Raw genomic sequence first — 19318 nt, forward strand, 5'->3', positions numbered from 1 at the left:
TCAGAGTCTCTTCTGTCATCTATTTTGGTCTTCTCTTCCTTTCTCGTCTTTTTAGTGATCTCTTGCTTTCTTCATGGATAATGTTCTTAATATCCTCCCACAATTCTTCTGGTTTTCAGTCGTTGGTGTTCAATGCATCAAATCTATTCAGTGCCAAAGCCGCCAAAGATGAACAAGCCCTCTGTTCTCATGGAACATATTCTTGAATATGGAGATAGATGAGTAATCAAATAACAAGAATTTAAAGGAAGTGCTAGAACAGTTACAAGGTTTTGGGGAAGGTACTCTAGATTGAATAGTTGGTGAAAGCCTCTGAGAAGATAAGATCTCAGTGAAAAGTATAATGTGAAGATCTGGGGAGGCAGAATGTTCCAGGCAGAGAAACCAACAAGAACAAAAAGGCTTGAAAATGAACTCAGTAAGTTTTAGGAAAAGAAAGAACAGTGTGTTAAGTGTGGGAAAATATACAAATTTTATATGTACAATACGATTGTAATCTTGTAATTATAAATTCTTTAATTAGAAGTTACTTTGTCTTCTTTATACTTACAAACATAATGTTGAATGGGACTTTTCTTGCAGTCTCAGAATTTTGCTGAGTAGGTACTAGACCACCAGGGATCGACAGCCTCCTCTTTCAGAGTTTACTACCGAAGTGGCCAATCCAGTCCTCATAAAATCACTTACTTATATCTTACATATATTTAATAAGGAGTCAATGAGGTAATACAGGCTCAAGGAAGGAATTTCTCTATTTTCTTCTAAGACCATGATAAGATAATTCTTTCTAAAGAATTCTGAAGGCCCATGATGATATGTTGTAGAAGTGGGGAGACAAATCAAGAATGAGTTTCCTGTGAGTTGTATACGTATGTATGTATGGATATCCAAAGGATAGCCACACCTGAACTGTTCTGAAGGTATCCTGCACAGAAGGACAGTGTGAGGGCTAAGGGATTATGAAATAAGAGATTAAAGCTTGGGGGAGGTAGCAGGTCTTAAGGTAACAGCTGGATAGTTCTTGCCATGGAATTGTACAATATGGAGATCTCTGTGGGATCTCCAAAGAACCTTCAAATATGCTTCATTAATGAGATAATATTTTAGATAATAAAGGACTCTAACAGGAAGATTTTCATGAGAGCACTTTGTACCTTTTCCATTTATCCTCATTTTTTCCTGACTTGACCCTGAGAAACTAGAAGCAGAGGGAGGATATGGTGGGGAGCAATAAAACAAACTATAACCTTCTCTTCACTAATGCAGTGCTGAGCCATGGGTCAGGAATGAGCCGGAAGAAAAGAGGGAAGCTTTGAATTGGATGTGATATTAAAGTTTTGAATGGAACTGGCTTATTATTATCATTATTATTTTGTAATATCTGAAAGTGAGTCTTATGTAACAATATGATACAGTCCTTATAACTAGAAATGACTAGAAAGTTATAGAATCTTCCAGCAGCTAAAGGAAAAAGGAAGAGAAAGATGATCTAACAGACCGTGTATGAAGTCAGTGGTTGGATAAAAATAAAGCTCTTTCCGGTTTGTACTTAAACAGCTTAGACATTCAACAACCCAGTTAGTCATATACTCATATATACCAGAGTTTAGTGAAGTAGCCTCACCTAACTGCAAGGACCCTGGAAAATGAAGGTTATCTGTGTGTTCAAAGAAAGCAAGAAGGGATCTGGGCGGACAGACAACTATTATTCCAAATCTGTGGGAAGATTTTAAATTAATGAATTGTTAGTGGATCATTAGGTCAAAGTTTGTTGAACAGCAGAATATTTATACTGTTTCAAAGTATCTTTGAACAGATTATTTATTATATAAATGAAAGGAAAGATACCTTTTACAGTGAAAAAATTTGGCAGACACATCCTAACTTAATAATCAAAGTGAACAACATCAGTAATAGGACACACTATCAAGATATATCTTCTGATATAATGTTATAATGTTCTGAGAAATATAAAACATGATTTATATCTTTCTAATATGAATAACATAAAACTAGCAATGAGGAAACAATTGGGTAAACCTAAATAGAAGAATAATTTATTAGTAATTTACTTTATAAAAATTATATTAAATGTATTAGATACTGTAATTAAAAAGCTGAGACTGGCAGATGGGTTAAAAAAACATGATCTAGTTATATGCTGTCTACAAGACAGACACTTCAGATTCAAAGCCACAAACAGGTTGAAAGTAAAAGGATGGAAAAAGACATACTATGCAATAGTAACTCAAAGAGAGGTGGAGAATATATGCTCATGTTGAACAAAATAGACTTTAAGATAAAAATTGTTACTAAAAATCAAGAAGGATATTTTATAATGATAAAAAATGTCACTCTATCACAAAGATATAACAAAGGTAAACATATATGTACCTAAAAACAAAGTCCAAAAGTACATGAAAAAAAAACCTGATAGAACTGAAGGTGAGAAATGCAACAATAATAGTTGGAAACTTCAATATCTCACTTTCAATAATGGATAGAAAAAAATAGGCAGAAGATCAACAAGGAAATAGAAGACCTGAACAATACTATAAATCAATTAGACCTAGCAGGCATCTATAGAACACTCTACCTAACAACAGCAGGATATATATTCTTTCTAAGTCCACATGGACCATTCTTCAGGAATACTCTGTGAGGCCATACAACAAGTATCAATAAGTTTAAAAGGACTAAAATAATATAAGACATATTCTCCGACCACAATGGAATGAAATTATAAATCTTAAACAGAAGGAAATTTGGGGAATTCCAAAATATAAACAATACATCCTTAAGTCAAAGAAGAAATCATAAGAGAAATTAGAGCATGTTTTGAGATTAAAAAAAAAAAAAAAGGAGGAAAATATATAATTGTAAAAGTCTATGTTAAAAACAAAGATCTGAAATAAAAAACCTAATCTTTCAAACAAATGACACAATCTTTAGCTAGACTGACCAAGAAGAAGAGAGAAGATGCAAATTACTAAAATCAGGAATGGAAGAGATGACATTACTATGAATCTTGCAGAAATAAAAAGAATTATAAGTGAATAGTATGAACAATTATATGCCAACAAAATAGATAACACAGATGAAATGGACAATGTCCTAGAATGAAACAAACCAATGAAACGGACTAAAAAGAAATGGAAAATCTGAGTAACCTATAACAAGAAAAGAGACTATATTAGTAATCAAAAAATTTCTACAAGGAAAAGCCTAGGACCAGATGGCTTCATGGGTAAGTTCTATCAAATATTTATTAGAAAAGAAAGAAAACATTTTCCAACTAATTCTATTATTTCAGTATTATCCTGATGTCAAAACCAGCCAAAGGCATTACAAGAAAAATAAAGTCTACAGACATAAAAACCCTCAATAATATACTAGCAAATTGAATGCAGAAACACGTTAAAAGGTTACACATTATGACCAAGTGAGATTTATGTCAAGACTGCAAAGTTGGCTCAACAGACAAAACTCAATAACATAATTCCACAGTGTTAATAAATAAACAGGAGCTCTGGTAGCATAATGTCTAAGGCACTTGACTGCTAACCAGAAGGCTGGCAGTTCAAATTCACCAGCCATTCCTTGAAGTAGGTTGGGCAATCTACTTCCGTAGTGATACCGCCTCGGAAACCCAAGAAGGGGTCGCTATGAGTCAGGTCCGACTCCACGGCACATAACAACAACAACAACATGACATTTTAATGGACACAGAATAAACATGTGATAAAATCCAATGCCCTTTCATGATAAAAACACTCAAGAAACTAGGAATAGGGAACTCCTTCAATTTTATGATGGGCATCGATGAAAAAGCTACAGTTGACATCATATTTAATGGTGAAAGACTAAAAGCCTTACCCCTAAGATCAGGAAAAAGACAATGATATTGCTTGTGCCAATTATAGTACACATTGTATTGGAAGTTCTAGGCAGGGTAATTAGGCAAGAAAAACAAAAGGCATCTTGACTGGAAAGGAAGAGGTAAAAGTCTATTTGCAGATGACAAGATCTTGCATATATAAAATCCCATGGATTCCACAAAAAATATTAGAATAAATTATTTCAGCAAGGTTAAAGATCCAAATTAAAATACAAAAGTCATTTGTATTTCTATACACCAGCAATGAACAATCCAAAAAGGAAATGAAAAAAAAAATTCCTTTCACAATAGCATCAAACAGCCTAAGATACTTAGGAATAAATTTAATTAAAGAAACACAAGACTTGTAAACTGAGAACTACAACATATTGGTGAAAAAAGTAAAGGTGGCCTAAATAAGGTTCATGTTCATTCACATACTGGAAGACTTAATATTGTTGAGATGCTAATACTTCTCAAATTGATTCACAGATTCAACGTAATCCCTCTCAAAATCCCAGCTGCCTTTTCTGTAGAAATTGAGCTGATCCTAAATTTTATGTAGAAATACAAAGGACCCAAAAAACCAAAACAATCTTGAAAAAGAACACACTTGGAGGACTCACAATTCCTGATTTCAATACTCAGTACTAAATTATAGTAATCAAAGCAGTGTGATATTGGCATAAGGATAGACATATAGATGAATGGAACAGAATTGAGAGTCCATAAATAAATCTTCACATTCACAGCCAACTGATTTTTGAAAAGGATGCCAAACCAGTTAAATGGGAGTTGGAGAGAAGAAACTAAAAACTGGGAGGGCTAATTATCTATATGACACATGGTAAGATAAAACCCCTCCTTTATCTTGATTAGAGGATAATCTCAATAGAAGGATATCTGACGATTCTTCCCTGAAGAAATTCTATAGCTTCAAAGAAAAGTACCTCATATTTTGAGTTCTCCCAACCAGTCAACGCCTCAACCAGTTCCTAGAATAAGGCACAGTCAGTTGCCAAGCCTTGCCCAGAGCTTCCAAGTAGCTTTGGCACTTTAAAGTATGAACGTATAACCAAGGATCAGTACACTAAGAAACAGTTCTCCTACGTAAGAATCAATCATCACACACAGACACCATACACAAACAGTAAAAGTAATCCAAAGGAAGCAGAGATAATTCAGTCTGTAGAAGAAAATATCAAAAAATGATTATACTATTTAGTATTCTAAGAGATACAGAAAAGATTATTTCCACCAAAGGGAGGGAGGGAGAAAGGGAAGGGAGGCAATACTCGGGGGTGTTGGGAGAACCAAACAGAAAATAATCTTACAATTAACAAGTATGATGATTGCCATAGAACACTGATGGGATAGAAGATAAAGAAGTCAAAGTAATCTTTTAAAGATTAAATTAAAAAAATAAAGGGACCAACAAAGTGATAAAAAATGTTCACCATTCAGTTAATACCAATTACAGAAAAAGTAGACAGAGAAAACAGAAAGGAGGAAATCATTCAAGAGAGAATAAAATTCCCTAGAACTGAAGGACATGAATCTCTAGACTGAAGAGCCCATCAATCTTAAGCATGATCAATAGAAAAGATGCACACCAAGGCACATTGTGATTACACTTCACAATACTTAAAAAACCAAAGAGCCTGAATGTGAAAAAAAAAAAAAAAAAAAAAATCAGGCTATGTTTAAAAGAATAAGAATTAGAAAGGCACTGAACTTTTCCACTCAACTGAATTCAAGAATAACATTTTTTGACTTTCACAATCTAGAATTTCTATTCTCAGCTAAACAATCAAGTACAGGGCAGGGAAAAAAGTTATTTTCAAATACAAAAATGGAGTAATTATATTCCATCCATCCTTTCTTATGAAGTTACAACAGGATGTGTCCCAGCAAAACAAGGCAATAAACCAAGAAAGAAAGAGACATTGGAGCCAGGACACCAACAAGGGTAAAACACCAGTAGTAACAGCCTCATAGAGTATGTAGTCCTCATGAAAGCCGGAACACAGGTTCTGAGACAAATGTCTCCAAGAAAAAAAACACCACAACTTACCGGATAAGTGATTATTATAGAGTCTTCAGTTTAGCATACACACACAAACCTTACATAAACACATACACAGAAAATCAAGGTGAAAAGAAGAAGAAAAAGAACTTATTGATTGCTGGGTAGAGGCGAGGAAGAGGCTGTTTAAGAAAGTAAAACTGAATTAACAGAAAACAGAGCTATCATTATGTTGGGAGGACAGTCAGGAAGTCAAAAGATAAGGCATTGACTGGCTAAAGCAAGAAATAGTAGAATGAAGACATTATTGAGAAATATGGGAGACTATCAAAATGCATAAACAGCAAACAGGATGAAAAATGGCTGTTTCTAGTAAGTGGGCTAAAGTAGGGTAGGGAAGACAAAGAATTACTTTTTTCACTATGTATCTTTAAGAACAACTCAATTAAAAAATTATACATGTATTGATTTGATTAAAATGAAAGACTTTTTCCTTCTTTCATATCTGTAGCTTTAAAATACTTTTATCACAATAAGGATTTTATTTTATTAACTACTCTTCTGGTTACCTAGTACCACTCTGACAAGAATATACCACAAATGGGATGGTTTAAACAAATGGGAGTTTATTCTTACAATTGGGAGGCTTTAAGTCTAAGTTCAAAGTGCCAGGCTCTAGGGGCTGGGTGAAAGCCCCTCAACCTAGGGCTTCAGCTCTGCCTCCAGCTCCTGGCCCACTGAAGCTAGAGGCTTTTCTTCACTCAGACAGCTGCTGGCTGCTGAGGCTGCCAAGCCCAAGGTTGACAAGTAAAAAAGCACAGTCCCGATGTTACCAAATCACACGGCAGGCCATTCATTCAAGTCCATTATAAGTCCCAAGGTCAGCAGAGCAGGACAGGCTCCTGAACAACAACGACATGGCTACATGCAGGGTCCAAGTCTGCCATAAACTAGAGACCATTCCCAAAGCTGCTGCTTATATACAGGAAGCAGACCACACCCCCAAGGCAGCTACTCAGCTGCTTGTGGTAGATTCCACCATAGAGCTGATTGCCAGTCTCATCATGGGGAATAACTACCACCAGCTGCCCAGCCACTCAACCAGGCCCAGCCAAGCTGACCCACAAACATAACTACCACAACTACTTAACTAGGATTTGTCTGAATTTAATGATGTCCAGTGCCTATAATGCTAGAGATTACATGACAGAATTTTGCAAGACCAATGACTTATTCATCGCAGATACCTTTTTTCAACAACATAATCAACGACTATACATGTGGACTTCACTAGATGGAATACACAGGAATCAGATCAACTACATCTGTGGCAAGAGGTGATGGAGAAGTTCAATTATCTTCATCCAAAACAAGGCCAGGAGCTGGTTGTGGAACAAACCTTCAACTACTCATATGCATGTTCAAGTTGAAGTTGAAGACAATTAAAACAAGTCCACGAGAGACAAAACATGACCTGGAGAATATCCCTCCTGAATTCAGAGACCGTCTAAAGAATAGATTCGATGTACTGAACACCAATGACTGAAAACCAGAGGAACTGTGGAATGACATCAAGAATATCATCCATGAAGAAAGCAAGAGGTCATTAAAAAAGATGAGAAAGGAAGATCAAAATGGATGTCAGAAGAGACTCCGAAACTTGCCCTTGAGTGAAGAGTAGCTAAAGTAAATGGAAGAAATGATAAGATAAAAGAGCTGAACAGAAGATTTCAGAGAGCAGCTGGAGCAGACAAAGCCAATTATTATAATGAAATGTGCAAAGATCTGGAGTTAGAAAACCAAAAGGGAAGAATATGATTGTCATTTCTCAAGCTGAAAGAACTGAGGAAAAATTTAAGCCTTGAGTTGCAATGGTGAAAAATTCTATGGGCAAAATATTGAATGATGCAGGAAGCATCAAAAGATGATGGAAGGAATACCCAGTCACTGTACCAGAAAGAACTGGTTGATGTTTAGCCATTTCAGGTGGTGGCATATGATCAAGAACTAATGGTACTGAAGGAAGAAGTCAAAGCTGCACTGAAGGAATTGGCAAAAAATAAGGCACCAGGAATTGACGGAATACCCATTGAGATGTTTCAACAAACGGATGTCCTGCTGGAGGCACCACTCATCATGACAAGAGACTTGGAAGACAGCCACCTGGCCAACTGACTGGAAGAGATCCATATTTGTACCCATTCCAAAGAAAGATGATCCCACAGAATGTGGGAATTATCAAACAATATCATTAATATCACATGCAAGTAAAATCTTATCAAAGATAATTCAAAAATGATTGCAACAGTATATTGACAGAGAACTTCCAGAAACGCAAGCTGGATTCTGAAGAGGATGTGGAATGAAGGAATATCATTGCTGATGTCAGATGGAGCTTAGCAGAAAGCAAAGAATACCAGAAAGATGTTTACTTATGTTTTATTAACTATGCAAAAGCATTTGATTGTGTGGATCATAACAAATTATAGGTAACATTAAGAAGAATTGGAATTCCAGAACACTTGATTGTACTCATGAAGAACCTGGACATAGATCAGGATGCTCTCATGCGAACAGAACAAGGGGATACTGCATGGTTCAAAATCAAGAAGGGAGTGCATCAGGGTTGTATCTTTTCACCATACTTATTCAACTTGTAGGCTGAGCAAATAATCCGAGAAGTTGGATTATATGAAGAAGAATGTGGTATCAGGATTGGAGGAAGACTCATTAACAACCTGTGATAAGCAAAGGATACAACTATGCTTGCTGAAAGTGAGGATGACTTGAGGCACTTACTGATGAAGATTAAAGACTATAGTCTGCAGTATGGATTACACCCCAATATAAAGAAAACAAAAATCCTCACAACTGGTCCAAATAAACAGCTTCATGGTGATGGAGAAAAGACTGAAGTTGTCAAGGATCTCATATTACTTGGTTCTACAATCAACAGAATGGAAGCAACAGTCAAGGCATCAGATGACGTATTGCATTGGGCAAATCTGCTGCAAAAGACCTTTTTCAAGTGACGAAGAACAAAGAGGTCTCCTTGAAGACTAAGGTACGCCTAACCCAAGCCATGGTATTTTCAATTGCCTCTTATGCATGTGAGAGCTGGACAATGAATAAGGAAGACTGAAGAAGAATTGATGCTTTTGAGTTGTGGTGTTGGAGAAGAATGCTGAGAGTACCATGGTCTGCTGAAAGGACTAACAAATCTGTCCTGGAAGAAGCGCAGCTGGAATGCTCCTTGGAAGCGAGAATGGCCAGACTTCGTCTCACCTACTTTGGTCATGTTGTCAGAAGGAACCATTCCTTGGAGAAGGATATTGAGCTTGGTAAATTGGAGGGTCAATGAAGAAGGGGAAGGCCCTCAATGAGATGGACAGATACAGTGGCTGCAATGATGGGCTCAGGATTAGTAAAGATCGTGAGGCTGGCACAAGACTGGGCAGTGTTTCATTCTGCTGTGCGTAGGGTCACTATGAGTTGGAGCTGACTTGAAGGCACCTAACAACAACAACAACAGTGCCTGTAATGGAATCTAAAGGCTTACCCTTAAGTATTATGTGGGGGCAATGAAAAGACTATTCCCCCAACCTCTAAGAATTTTAGCAATAAGATTACTCACTGAGAATTAAACCTTAAAATGTACTGGACTAAAGCAGAGAAACTCTACAATTTATCTACGAGAAATGGAATGCTCTCTGGCTAAGACTGGACTCAAAACAGCTTAAAGGCATTAATACAGCTAAAGAAATGTTGTGCTAATTAGAAGAGGGCTTGATCAACAATAACAGTCAGAAAAGGGAGTTATAGAGTCAACATTAGCTTGTTGCCTGCACTGTCCAGGGAAGTAAGTTCCTACAAGTAGAGGCACATACACCTCCCAAATAAAGACAGATATGTCAGTATTTATAATAGTCAGTGACACCATCTAACTCATTGCTGTAATTCCATTCTAAAGCAAACTTCTAGCATCATTACTTGACTTTTCAAGTAAATATGTAAATAGGGAAAGAGTGCAATGATCACAAAATTAGTGTCTGATTCACTAAGTGATTATACTTCTCATCAGTATTCTGTTTTATTTCATGCATCAATCTTTGTGATCTTAATTAATGCTGCCTGCTCTAGGAGAGAATCACTCTTGATGTGCTATCAGAAAGCAGGTTTATGACCTTATAGGATTGAGAGTTATATGCTGAACCACACATATTCAAAAAGATTGCCACACAGAGACTGAGAAGCCAGCAAACTTTCTTACTTCTTTATGCTAAAACAGGTCAACAGAGTCACTAGGTGGTAAAAAGAGTAAAATCTATTTTCAAACAGATGTCAGTTGTACAAGAACATACTAAATTCATGCCGATTTTGTCACATCTTTTAAACACTTGCATTTAATTTTAAACTTTCTGGACTGAATTGTTTGGAAAAGCAAATGACATCAGGTAGCAAGCCACCAGGGGCTACAGTGCTCTATCAAGACAGCTGTAGAATTACTGAATTTTTAAATATCTTTCAGCTGTTCATTTGTGGTAGTTAAGGTTGTGTGTCAACTTGGCTGGGCCTGGTTGAGTGGCTGACAGCTGGATGTAGTTATTCCCCATGGTGAGACTGGTAATTAACTCCATGGTGGAATCTACTGGAGCAGCTGAGTAGCTGCTCTAGGAATATAGGCTGCTTCCAGTATTTAAGAAGCAACTTTGAGGAAGGTCTCCAGGTGACGGCACGCTTGAACCCTGCATGTACAAAGTTGTTCAGCAGCCTGCCAGACCCTGTTGATCTGGGGACTCCTTCTGGACTTGAATAAGTGGCCTGCTGTGTGGTTTGTGGTTTGGTAACATTAAGACTGCGCCTTTGTACTTGCCGACCTTGGGTTTGTCAGCCTCAGCAGCTAGGAACTGTCTGAGTGAAGAAAAGCCTCCAGCTTCAGTGGGTCAGGAGCAGGAGGCCAACCTGAAACCCAAGGTTTAGGGGTTTTCACCCAGCCCCTAGAGTCTGACACTTTGAACTCAGACTTAAGCCTACAAACTGTAAGAGAATAAACTCCTGTTTGTGAAAGCCATCTAATTTGTGTTATATTCCTGTCAGAGCAGAACTAGGTAACAAAAACACTGGCATAATAAAACATGTTGTTATTAATAATAATAATAAATCCTCCTTACTTCCATGTACCTTTACTCTTTCTTGACAATTAAATATCAAAAAAAGCACAGAAAACTTACATGGCACTGTAGTTCCAAATCTAGTGGGATTCAATACTATGAACCTGTTTTTCAAGCTTCTTCGGCCCACGCCTTGGGCTCCTATCAATACTAACGTCTTTCTCTGGAAGGGGGGCATTTTGGCTACTTCCTCATATAGCTGTATTTCGTGACGATCAAATTCTGAATATAAGGAAATGAAAAACATATTCAGTTAACCTTTATACGCAAGCAAATTGTCTGCTATTCTGTTCAGTAATGGCCCAGTTGTCTTGATAGTTAAATATCACCTAAACTGTCCCACTTAGTACAGATTTGCTTTTACAACTTTGGTAAGTACAATAAGTTATTTTACATCTTGATTTAAACACCTGCTTCCATCCAAGTGCCCTCAAAAATGTGTCTAACCAAGCTAGAAAATCCCTGTGCTTTATCTTTAAAAGATACCCTACCTACACCTTTTTATTGTCCACTTTTCAGTAGAAATAATTCCTCTAACATAAATAAGCAAATTTCAAAATGTAATTTGTAAATTACATAGTTAAATAAGTTCCATGTAATGATTATACCTTTCCAATGATATACATGAATAAATAATATGTGGTGACTTTACAAGAATCAGTTTGATTAATAAAATGCATCTAAAACAACATGTCGTTACAGGGTTCTGTCAAGTAGATTTTCAACTCATAGCAACCCCGTGTGACAGACTAGAGCTATGTATGGGGTTTTCTAGGCTATAATCTTTACAAAAGCAGATCTCCATGTCTTTCTTACACGGAGTGGCTGGGTAGGTTCAAATCATCAGCCTTTCAAGTAGTAGTTGAGCATTTAATCTTGCATCACCAGGGGTCCTTATAGACAATACACTGATTAAAGTATGAAGATTCTAAAATCTGTATAAAATAAAACGTTGCATCAAAACTGTATTAGTGGAAACACATTCCAAACTCATAATCTTAATCCATGGGAAAAAGACAAATTTTCTATTTTGCAAGAAAATTTTAAGGGCATGTATTTAATGAAAAATAAGGCCAAACTACATTTGGAATATAATTACCTCTTACTGCAAAAACTCAATCTGTAGGAATAACTTTTTCCTAAGTTATTATCTTAACAGCAACTCTTTTTTTTTGTCCAATTTCTCCACAGCAGAGTAAATGAATATTAAGGGACAATCTATTTCCCTTTGTATGTTATTTCCTCTAGAGTGTACAATTTAGCTTATCATCAGTACAGAGGTAGCTCTGAAGTCAAGGAAGTACTTTAAAAACTGTCAATTCCTTTGATTAAGCCTCCAGAGGGCTCTTGATTCAAAGAGCTATATTTCATTGCTACCAGCCTCTACAACTGAGAATAAATATGGTCATTTCCATATTTTCTCTCTCTTAAAACCAGAGGATTTAAGAGAGAATCCTATTAGATCAGACTAAGATTCATTTAGTCCAGAACTCTGGGGGTACAGTGATTAAAGCATTCGGCTCCTAACAAAAGGTTTGTGGTTTGAATGTAGCAGATGGTCCATGGGAAAAAGAAGAGGTAGTCTGCTTCAATCAAGATTTACAGCCTTGGAAACCCTGAGGCAGTTCTACTCTGTAGAACTCATAGGGTTGCTATGAGTCAGAATTGACTCAATGGCAGTGGGTTTGGGGTTTGGGTTATTTTTCCAAAGTATCACGGACAATGTACAGCAGAATATAACTGTCCTTAACTATAACTCTTTTAGTATCATTAAAAAGGTCTTCTGCCTATTAACACTGCACACCAATTACTATTTCAAAGTTCTGTGAACTGTATCAATGATGACATCTCTCCTTTATGAATAAAAGCATAAATCTATTTATTTCTTTGCAAACGATATTCATAAAACAAAGCACATTGGCAGTGTTATGTTGTTGTTGTTATGTGCCGTCGAGTCAGCCCTGACTCATAGCGACCCCTCCTTGGATTTTCGAGGCAGTATCACTACGGAAGTAGCATTGCCCAACCTTCCTTCCGAGGAGTGGCTGGTGGGTTTGAACCGCCAGCCTTCTGGTTAGCAGTCAAGTGCCTTAGCCACTATGCTACCAGAGCTCCCGGCAGTGTTATAAGTATACATAATATCAGGATGTAAGTATTTCTTTTACATTACATTGTACTACACGTTCACATGCCAGCTCCTTACAGCTGGGCACTAATCTGAATTATATTCATTTTAAGTTAGGCATTTAAAGTTTATGCCACACTACCGATATAAAGCTATTTCCCTTGGACTTTTCAGAAACTATATAACCACACTTTTGTGACTCATGGGGCATTTATCATCCAACAACATTCTCAGCCTCTCAGGTTTCTTGGGAAGCTGCTCTCCTAGTTGTAGTAAATGCTACCACCTGCTGGGGACCTGAATAACTGCATGAATCTGAAGTAACAAGCCTCACCTCACCATTTCCACCAAAAGAATCCACTTGGGACATATGTGTCCCACATAATTGTATCTAAATCCATATTACCTCAAAAAAATATTTTACCTTAATTTCAGCATGCCTTCCATTACTGAAAACACATGGTGTCAACAAAAATTCAAGGCAGAAACTAATTTGGTCATTAAAGGGTTAAAACCTACCTGCATTTCTAGTTGTGAGATACATCATCTTTTTCTTTTTTTTGCTACTTATGGTTCCACAAAAAGGTCCTGAGGATGAGAAGATAAACATGACTTAACGCAATATGGTAGAATATGCTAAAATTGCCCTATTACATAGAGGTGAGAGAATTATCTTCCCAATGCTGCACCCTATAAAGCAGAAAGGGGCAGGGGTGAGTTGAGCCCCTGAATTTTGACACTATACCAGCAGGTGGCAGAAAGGGATCAAAAAGTTTACTTTTGAGAGACAAAAGAAAGCAGAAGGGGGAGATTAATTATAGGTATATCTAAAATAAATTGATTTGCTTATTCAGTGGAAAAGACAAAGAAAGGTGGCCATAAAAGACTAAATAAAACCCACTGCTGTGCGGTCTATACCAATTCACAGCGACCCTACAGGTCAGAGTAGAACTGCTCCATAGGGTTTCCAAGACTGTTACCTTTATGGAAGCAAACACCCTATCTTTCTCTTGCAAGCAGCTCATGGGTTTGTACCACCAACCTTTCAGTTAGCAGCTGAGCGCTTAACCACTGGGCCACCAGGGTTCTTTTTACAAAAGACAACTTGTTATTGTGTTGAACTCCTCACCTGAATTGTCCCAGTCTCTTCTAACAAATGCCTTTCTCTTCTCTTCCAGGAACTGGCTTGGAATGAGACCAGCACTTCCTCCCTCTTTTATATGGCTAGCCTAGAATCAATTAATGAATTGTATATCTCAGTAACCAAAACATGAGACCATATTCTAATAAGTAGGATAAGCAAAAGTCAGTAAAAGAATCACGTTTGCTCTTAAAAATGGACCTTGAGATTTAAACCCAACGGCACTATCAGTTACAATATTTAAACACTTTAGTACTGAGCAATCAATTGGCACCTAAAATTCTCACTATCTGCTGTCTGGCAGTGGTGAAATTTTGGGATCAAAATACAAAGGTATACAGACTCTTTAAATTAGGAAAAATAATTTATTTATGATAATAAGCTAGTCAAAGAATGTAAAGAAGTGTAGAAAAGAAGTAAATGCTATTCTACAATAAGATATATTATGGCATTTATCTTAGCACTCTTTACTATTTATTATTAATTTTAATCTTACTATGATGGTATTTCCTGTGGCCAAACCAATGAAAAGGAGAGTATATTGGGAAAAGAGACTGAAGAGTTTAATTCATGCTACCAGAAATCTGAATATCCTAAGATACAGTAAGTTTAAAATAAGCTAAACTTCACTTAACATAAAAAAACTAACTTTTAAAACAAAATGCAAAGAAATGATATCTTAATAGTGGCTAGAGAACTGGCTGACAGTTGCTTAGCCCACAATGTAGTGTCTTTGTCTTTACTACTGTTGCTGTTGTTCGTGTTGTTGAGTTGGACCCAACTCACAGCAACCCCTCCCTTGGGTTTCCGAGGCAGTATCACTATGGAAGTAGATTGCTGAACCTTCTTCCCAAGGAGTGGCTGGTGGGTTTGAACCACCAGCCTTCTGGTTAGCAGTCAAGTGCCTTAGGAACTACGCAAAAAATCTTGTATCATTTTTAGCAATTAAAATAGAAACCTACTAATAACTCTTCTGTTCTTCTCAACCATGTCATTTCTGGCTGCTGATTTCAAGTATTGTAAAGGCCATAAACCTGAAACTTACTCTTCCAACTCTGCCATCTCCCACCAAAACGACACTCAAAAGCAGCATAAAATGGAGCCTTTTGTTCAAGATATAGGATTCCCCTCTCTAGATCCCAAGATGAACTCAAAAGGTTGGAGGTTTGACTTAGCATAGCCATAGCACGGCTGAAAGTACAGTATTTTTAAAAGTAATTATCCATTGGCATTTTTCTATTCCTTTTCATACTTCTAGAAATGTGAGTAATTTAGATATGCTGTTCTGCAGCAACTATTTTTCCTTTATATTAAGGAGCACATTTTCTCACTATTTCCATCTTAACTCAGCACTGCCAATCCCCAAAAGTATCTGTTCCAGAAAGAAAAAAAAAAGGGAAATTGGAGAACACTGTATAAAACTGGTCTCCTTCTTCATTATAATCTTAAATATTATAAATCCTTTTATACACATTCCATATAATCCTAAATATAAATCTTCCCCCTCCCCGCAAAAAAAGAATTAAAGTAACTGTTCTTGTTATCTCTGTGCTGCTCTGACAAGAATATACCACAAAAGGGATGGCCTTAACAAACAGGAGTTTATTCCGTTATAGTTTGGGGGGCTAGAAGTCCAAGTTCAAAGTGCCAGGTTGTAGGGGCTGTGTGAAAGCCCCTTGAGTTGGGCTTCAGCTCTGCCTCTTGCTCCCGACCCACTGAAGCTAGAGGCATCTCTTCACTCTGGCAGCTACTGGCTGCTGAGGCTAACAAATCCAAGGTCATCAAATAAAATGGCACAGTCCCAATGTTACTAAACCACACGGGAGGCCATTAATTCAAGTCCATTTTAAGTCCCAAGGTCGGCAGAGCATGGCAGGTAGTCAGGTCCAAGCGTGTCATAAGCTGGAGACCATTCCCAAAGCTGCTTCTTATATATGGGAAGCAGACCACCTACCCAAAGGAGTTACTCAGCTGCTTGTGATAGATCCCACTATGGAGCTGATTGCCAGTCTCATCATGGGGAATAACTACCACCATCTGCCCAGCCACTCAACCAGGCCCAGCCAAGCTGACACACAAACATAACCACCACAGTAGCAAACTATGAAAATGCAGGAACTGATTGTGATAATGGTGACAGAAATAGAAGAGAAAGCTGAGAAGGCATTCATAGAAAAGGGGGAAAAAGAAATAGAAGACTGGAACAATTTAGTAGAGGCAACAGCCATTGCAAGCAGATTTCTAAGATGAGGGCTCAGTGGAAATCTCTTGAAATCATGGATTTTGTTTAATTTACCCATTTCTTAGTTCCCTCATCACTTAGTACACTTGTACATAACAATGCTTTAATTTAAACTTAAGGACAATTAGCAAAATTATTCTCATTCTATGATTCACTCTCCACTTAGGAGTCAATAGAATTTACTGAGCTATTGGTGAGTAACCAACAGCTCAGTTAAATTTAGTTTAGTGGGTTGTGGGTTCTTTCTTCTCACATCCTTTTCTTTAATGAGATTCATTTCTATGATAGTTTAAGTGACTTCAAACTTTCTGGTTTGTCAGTTTCTCCAATGGCTGGCTACTTTGGTAGTTGATATAAACAAATATGAAAACAGACTTATTACAGCTACTAGTGATTTCTGCAAGCTGTATTAAGGGAAGGAAAAAAAAACATCAACACAGACCTGGAAAACAGAAGGAGGGAGGAAGTGCTAACACAAGTCCCTTTCTATAGTCACAAATTTTAATGCAAAACCAAACAAAACTGATGCAGCAAACTTTTGTTTCTCAATAACTCAGATGAGGTGGGGAAACCAATTTAAGAGCTTAACAAATTGTTACTTGTCATGAACACACACAGAGAACGTATATAACACAGAGGGAGGGAGACAAGAGAAAGACTACTATACCCATATTAAACATATGTTATATACGTTCTCTGTGTGTGTTCATGACAAGTAACAATGGTGGTAGTGTGGCCGAGCGGTCTAAGGCGCTGGATTTAGGCTCCAGTCTCTTTGGAGGCGTGGGTTCGAATCCCATCACTGCCAATGGTTCGTTTTGGGAGCTCTGGTAGCATAGTGGCTAAGACACTCGCCTGCTAACCAGACGGCTGGTGGTTCAAACCCACCAGCCACTCCTCGGAAGGAAGGTTGGGCAATCCTACTTCTGTAGCGATACTGCCTCGGAAACCCAAGGAGGGGTCGCTATGAGTCAGGTCTGACTCGACGGCACATAACAACAACAACATTTAAAACAAAAACCAAACACAGAAAAAGGGTGACTCCATGTGAGTTTGTCTTGTCCAATAGCATATTTTACTTGTTATCACCCACGAATATCCTAAGTGGAAGAACCAACTGGCTTGATCCCTAAACCAATGGGATAGTACCACTGGCTTGTGAAGTCTGCATTTACTAATATCTATTCACAAATTCCCTCTCAATTTGGTCTTCTGTCTGCAAAATTAGTAGCCATGAAGCAGGAGCTGTTCATATGGGAAAAATCATTGGAACAAATGCTAATACTTTCTACCTGAGTACTCAGATATTGGCCAGATGTAAGATTAAAAGTAGAAAAGCAGTTGAGGGTATGCTAAGAAGCATACTAACCTGCCACCAATTTGGATCTTCTCTGTTTACAATCTGAAGAATTTCTCCTTTTGAAAACTTCAATCCTGCTTCTTTGCAGGGTATCAGGTTATCATTGTATGGATTATAATCAAAATGACATTTCACAAATACCTAAAACACATAACACAATTAAAAATACTATAGGTGGATCATTTACCACTAGATTTTATACAATCTTTTTTTCATACAACTATGATTTCATTGTTTTTGACAACGTACTTAGCAATTCAAGAAAGGAACTTACCTCTCACAAGTGAAAAAAACATGTTATTAGAACATTGACAGATGATATGGTATCAGAAAAAAAAAATTAATACTACCTTAAATTTCTTTTCTATTTAATTTCTGATTCTAAATCAAAGAGTTTAACATTCATTCTAGTCCAATATCCTTCCACTTCTCCTCATCTTTTCACATAATTATTCTAACCAACACTGCTTAGTTTTTGTAAGTAAATGCTATTTTTCCAATTAACATCCTGAAATGATAGATACATGGAGTTAATATAGGGCATATATTTCACATACATCAGGACTGACTTTGTGAGAGGCAAAATTAAGCAAGAAAAGTTTGTGTTGAAGTCAGACCTGAATATATTTGGTAATATTAAAATTTAGAAATCTCATTTTTATCTCGGATAATAATATATATATATAGTTTTAATCATACAGATTTACATTGGTTAAAACTGGTGTAGAGAGAGTTTTTTGGAAGCATCTTGCTGATGTGTATGATCCCTGCATTAAATTAATTGTACAACAAATACTGAAGATGCCTTGACACACTTTTCCAATTCAAATTCATTTAACTCTACAAATTTCTTTTAAATTTGCTTTATTAATCAAAGTAGGTCAGTCACTCATCACTGTTAGGATCTCCAATATTTCTAATATTTTGCTTATTCACTTTATTTTAAATTCTACTTAAATTAAAGCATTTTCAGTATTTGATGACAAGTTCACATCAATTTTTTCTTAAAACAGACCTGTTTCATATATATTTATAGAAAGTCAAGTTTTATCTTCTAAAGAATCAATTTTTCTATTAGCATTAATCAGCAGGTAAAATTTTAATAAGCAGGAAAGCACATAACCAGTCAAAATTACTATGTGTTATTTTTCTATTGGCTTGTCACACTTCTATAAATGCAACCAAACAAGATATTCAAATAACACAGGTAGATAGATTACATTAGTAGTGCAGTAAATATAATGTGATCTATGCATATTAAAATAATTTTAATATAACTGAATTTGGAATCATGTGACAAAACTTTAGTAATTTCCAATGAGGTGATTTTGATAGAAAGCATTTAGAACATTTTCAGTAAGTGTGAAAAGGCTAAA

General features: G+C 36.7%; 1 protein-coding gene and 1 non-coding gene across 2 annotated transcripts in view; one reads left to right on the plus strand and one right to left on the minus strand.

Moving 5' to 3' along the window:
- Positions 1–19318, minus strand: part of PALS2 (protein associated with LIN7 2, MAGUK family member) — an 81901-nt gene that overhangs the window by 20512 nt on the left and 42071 nt on the right. The window contains exons 6-9 of the mRNA XM_042781586.1: positions 17952–18083; positions 14329–14428; positions 13719–13787; positions 11135–11296 (exon numbers count right to left, since the gene is read on the minus strand). Coding sequence (XP_042637520.1) covers positions 11135–11296; positions 13719–13787; positions 14329–14428; positions 17952–18083 — 463 coding nt within the window. The remainder of the gene's footprint in view (positions 1–11134; positions 11297–13718; positions 13788–14328; positions 14429–17951; positions 18084–19318) is intronic.
- Positions 17309–17390, plus strand: TRNAL-UAG. Its single transcript has one exon. It is a non-coding gene; the product is annotated as a tRNA-Leu (tRNA).

The sequence above is a fragment of the Orycteropus afer genome, unplaced genomic scaffold (assembly GCF_000298275.1).
Source record: "Orycteropus afer afer isolate SDZICR_OR568_19922 unplaced genomic scaffold, OryAfe1.0 scaffold00008, whole genome shotgun sequence".
In the NCBI taxonomy this organism is placed as follows: Eukaryota; Metazoa; Chordata; class Mammalia; order Tubulidentata; family Orycteropodidae; genus Orycteropus; species Orycteropus afer.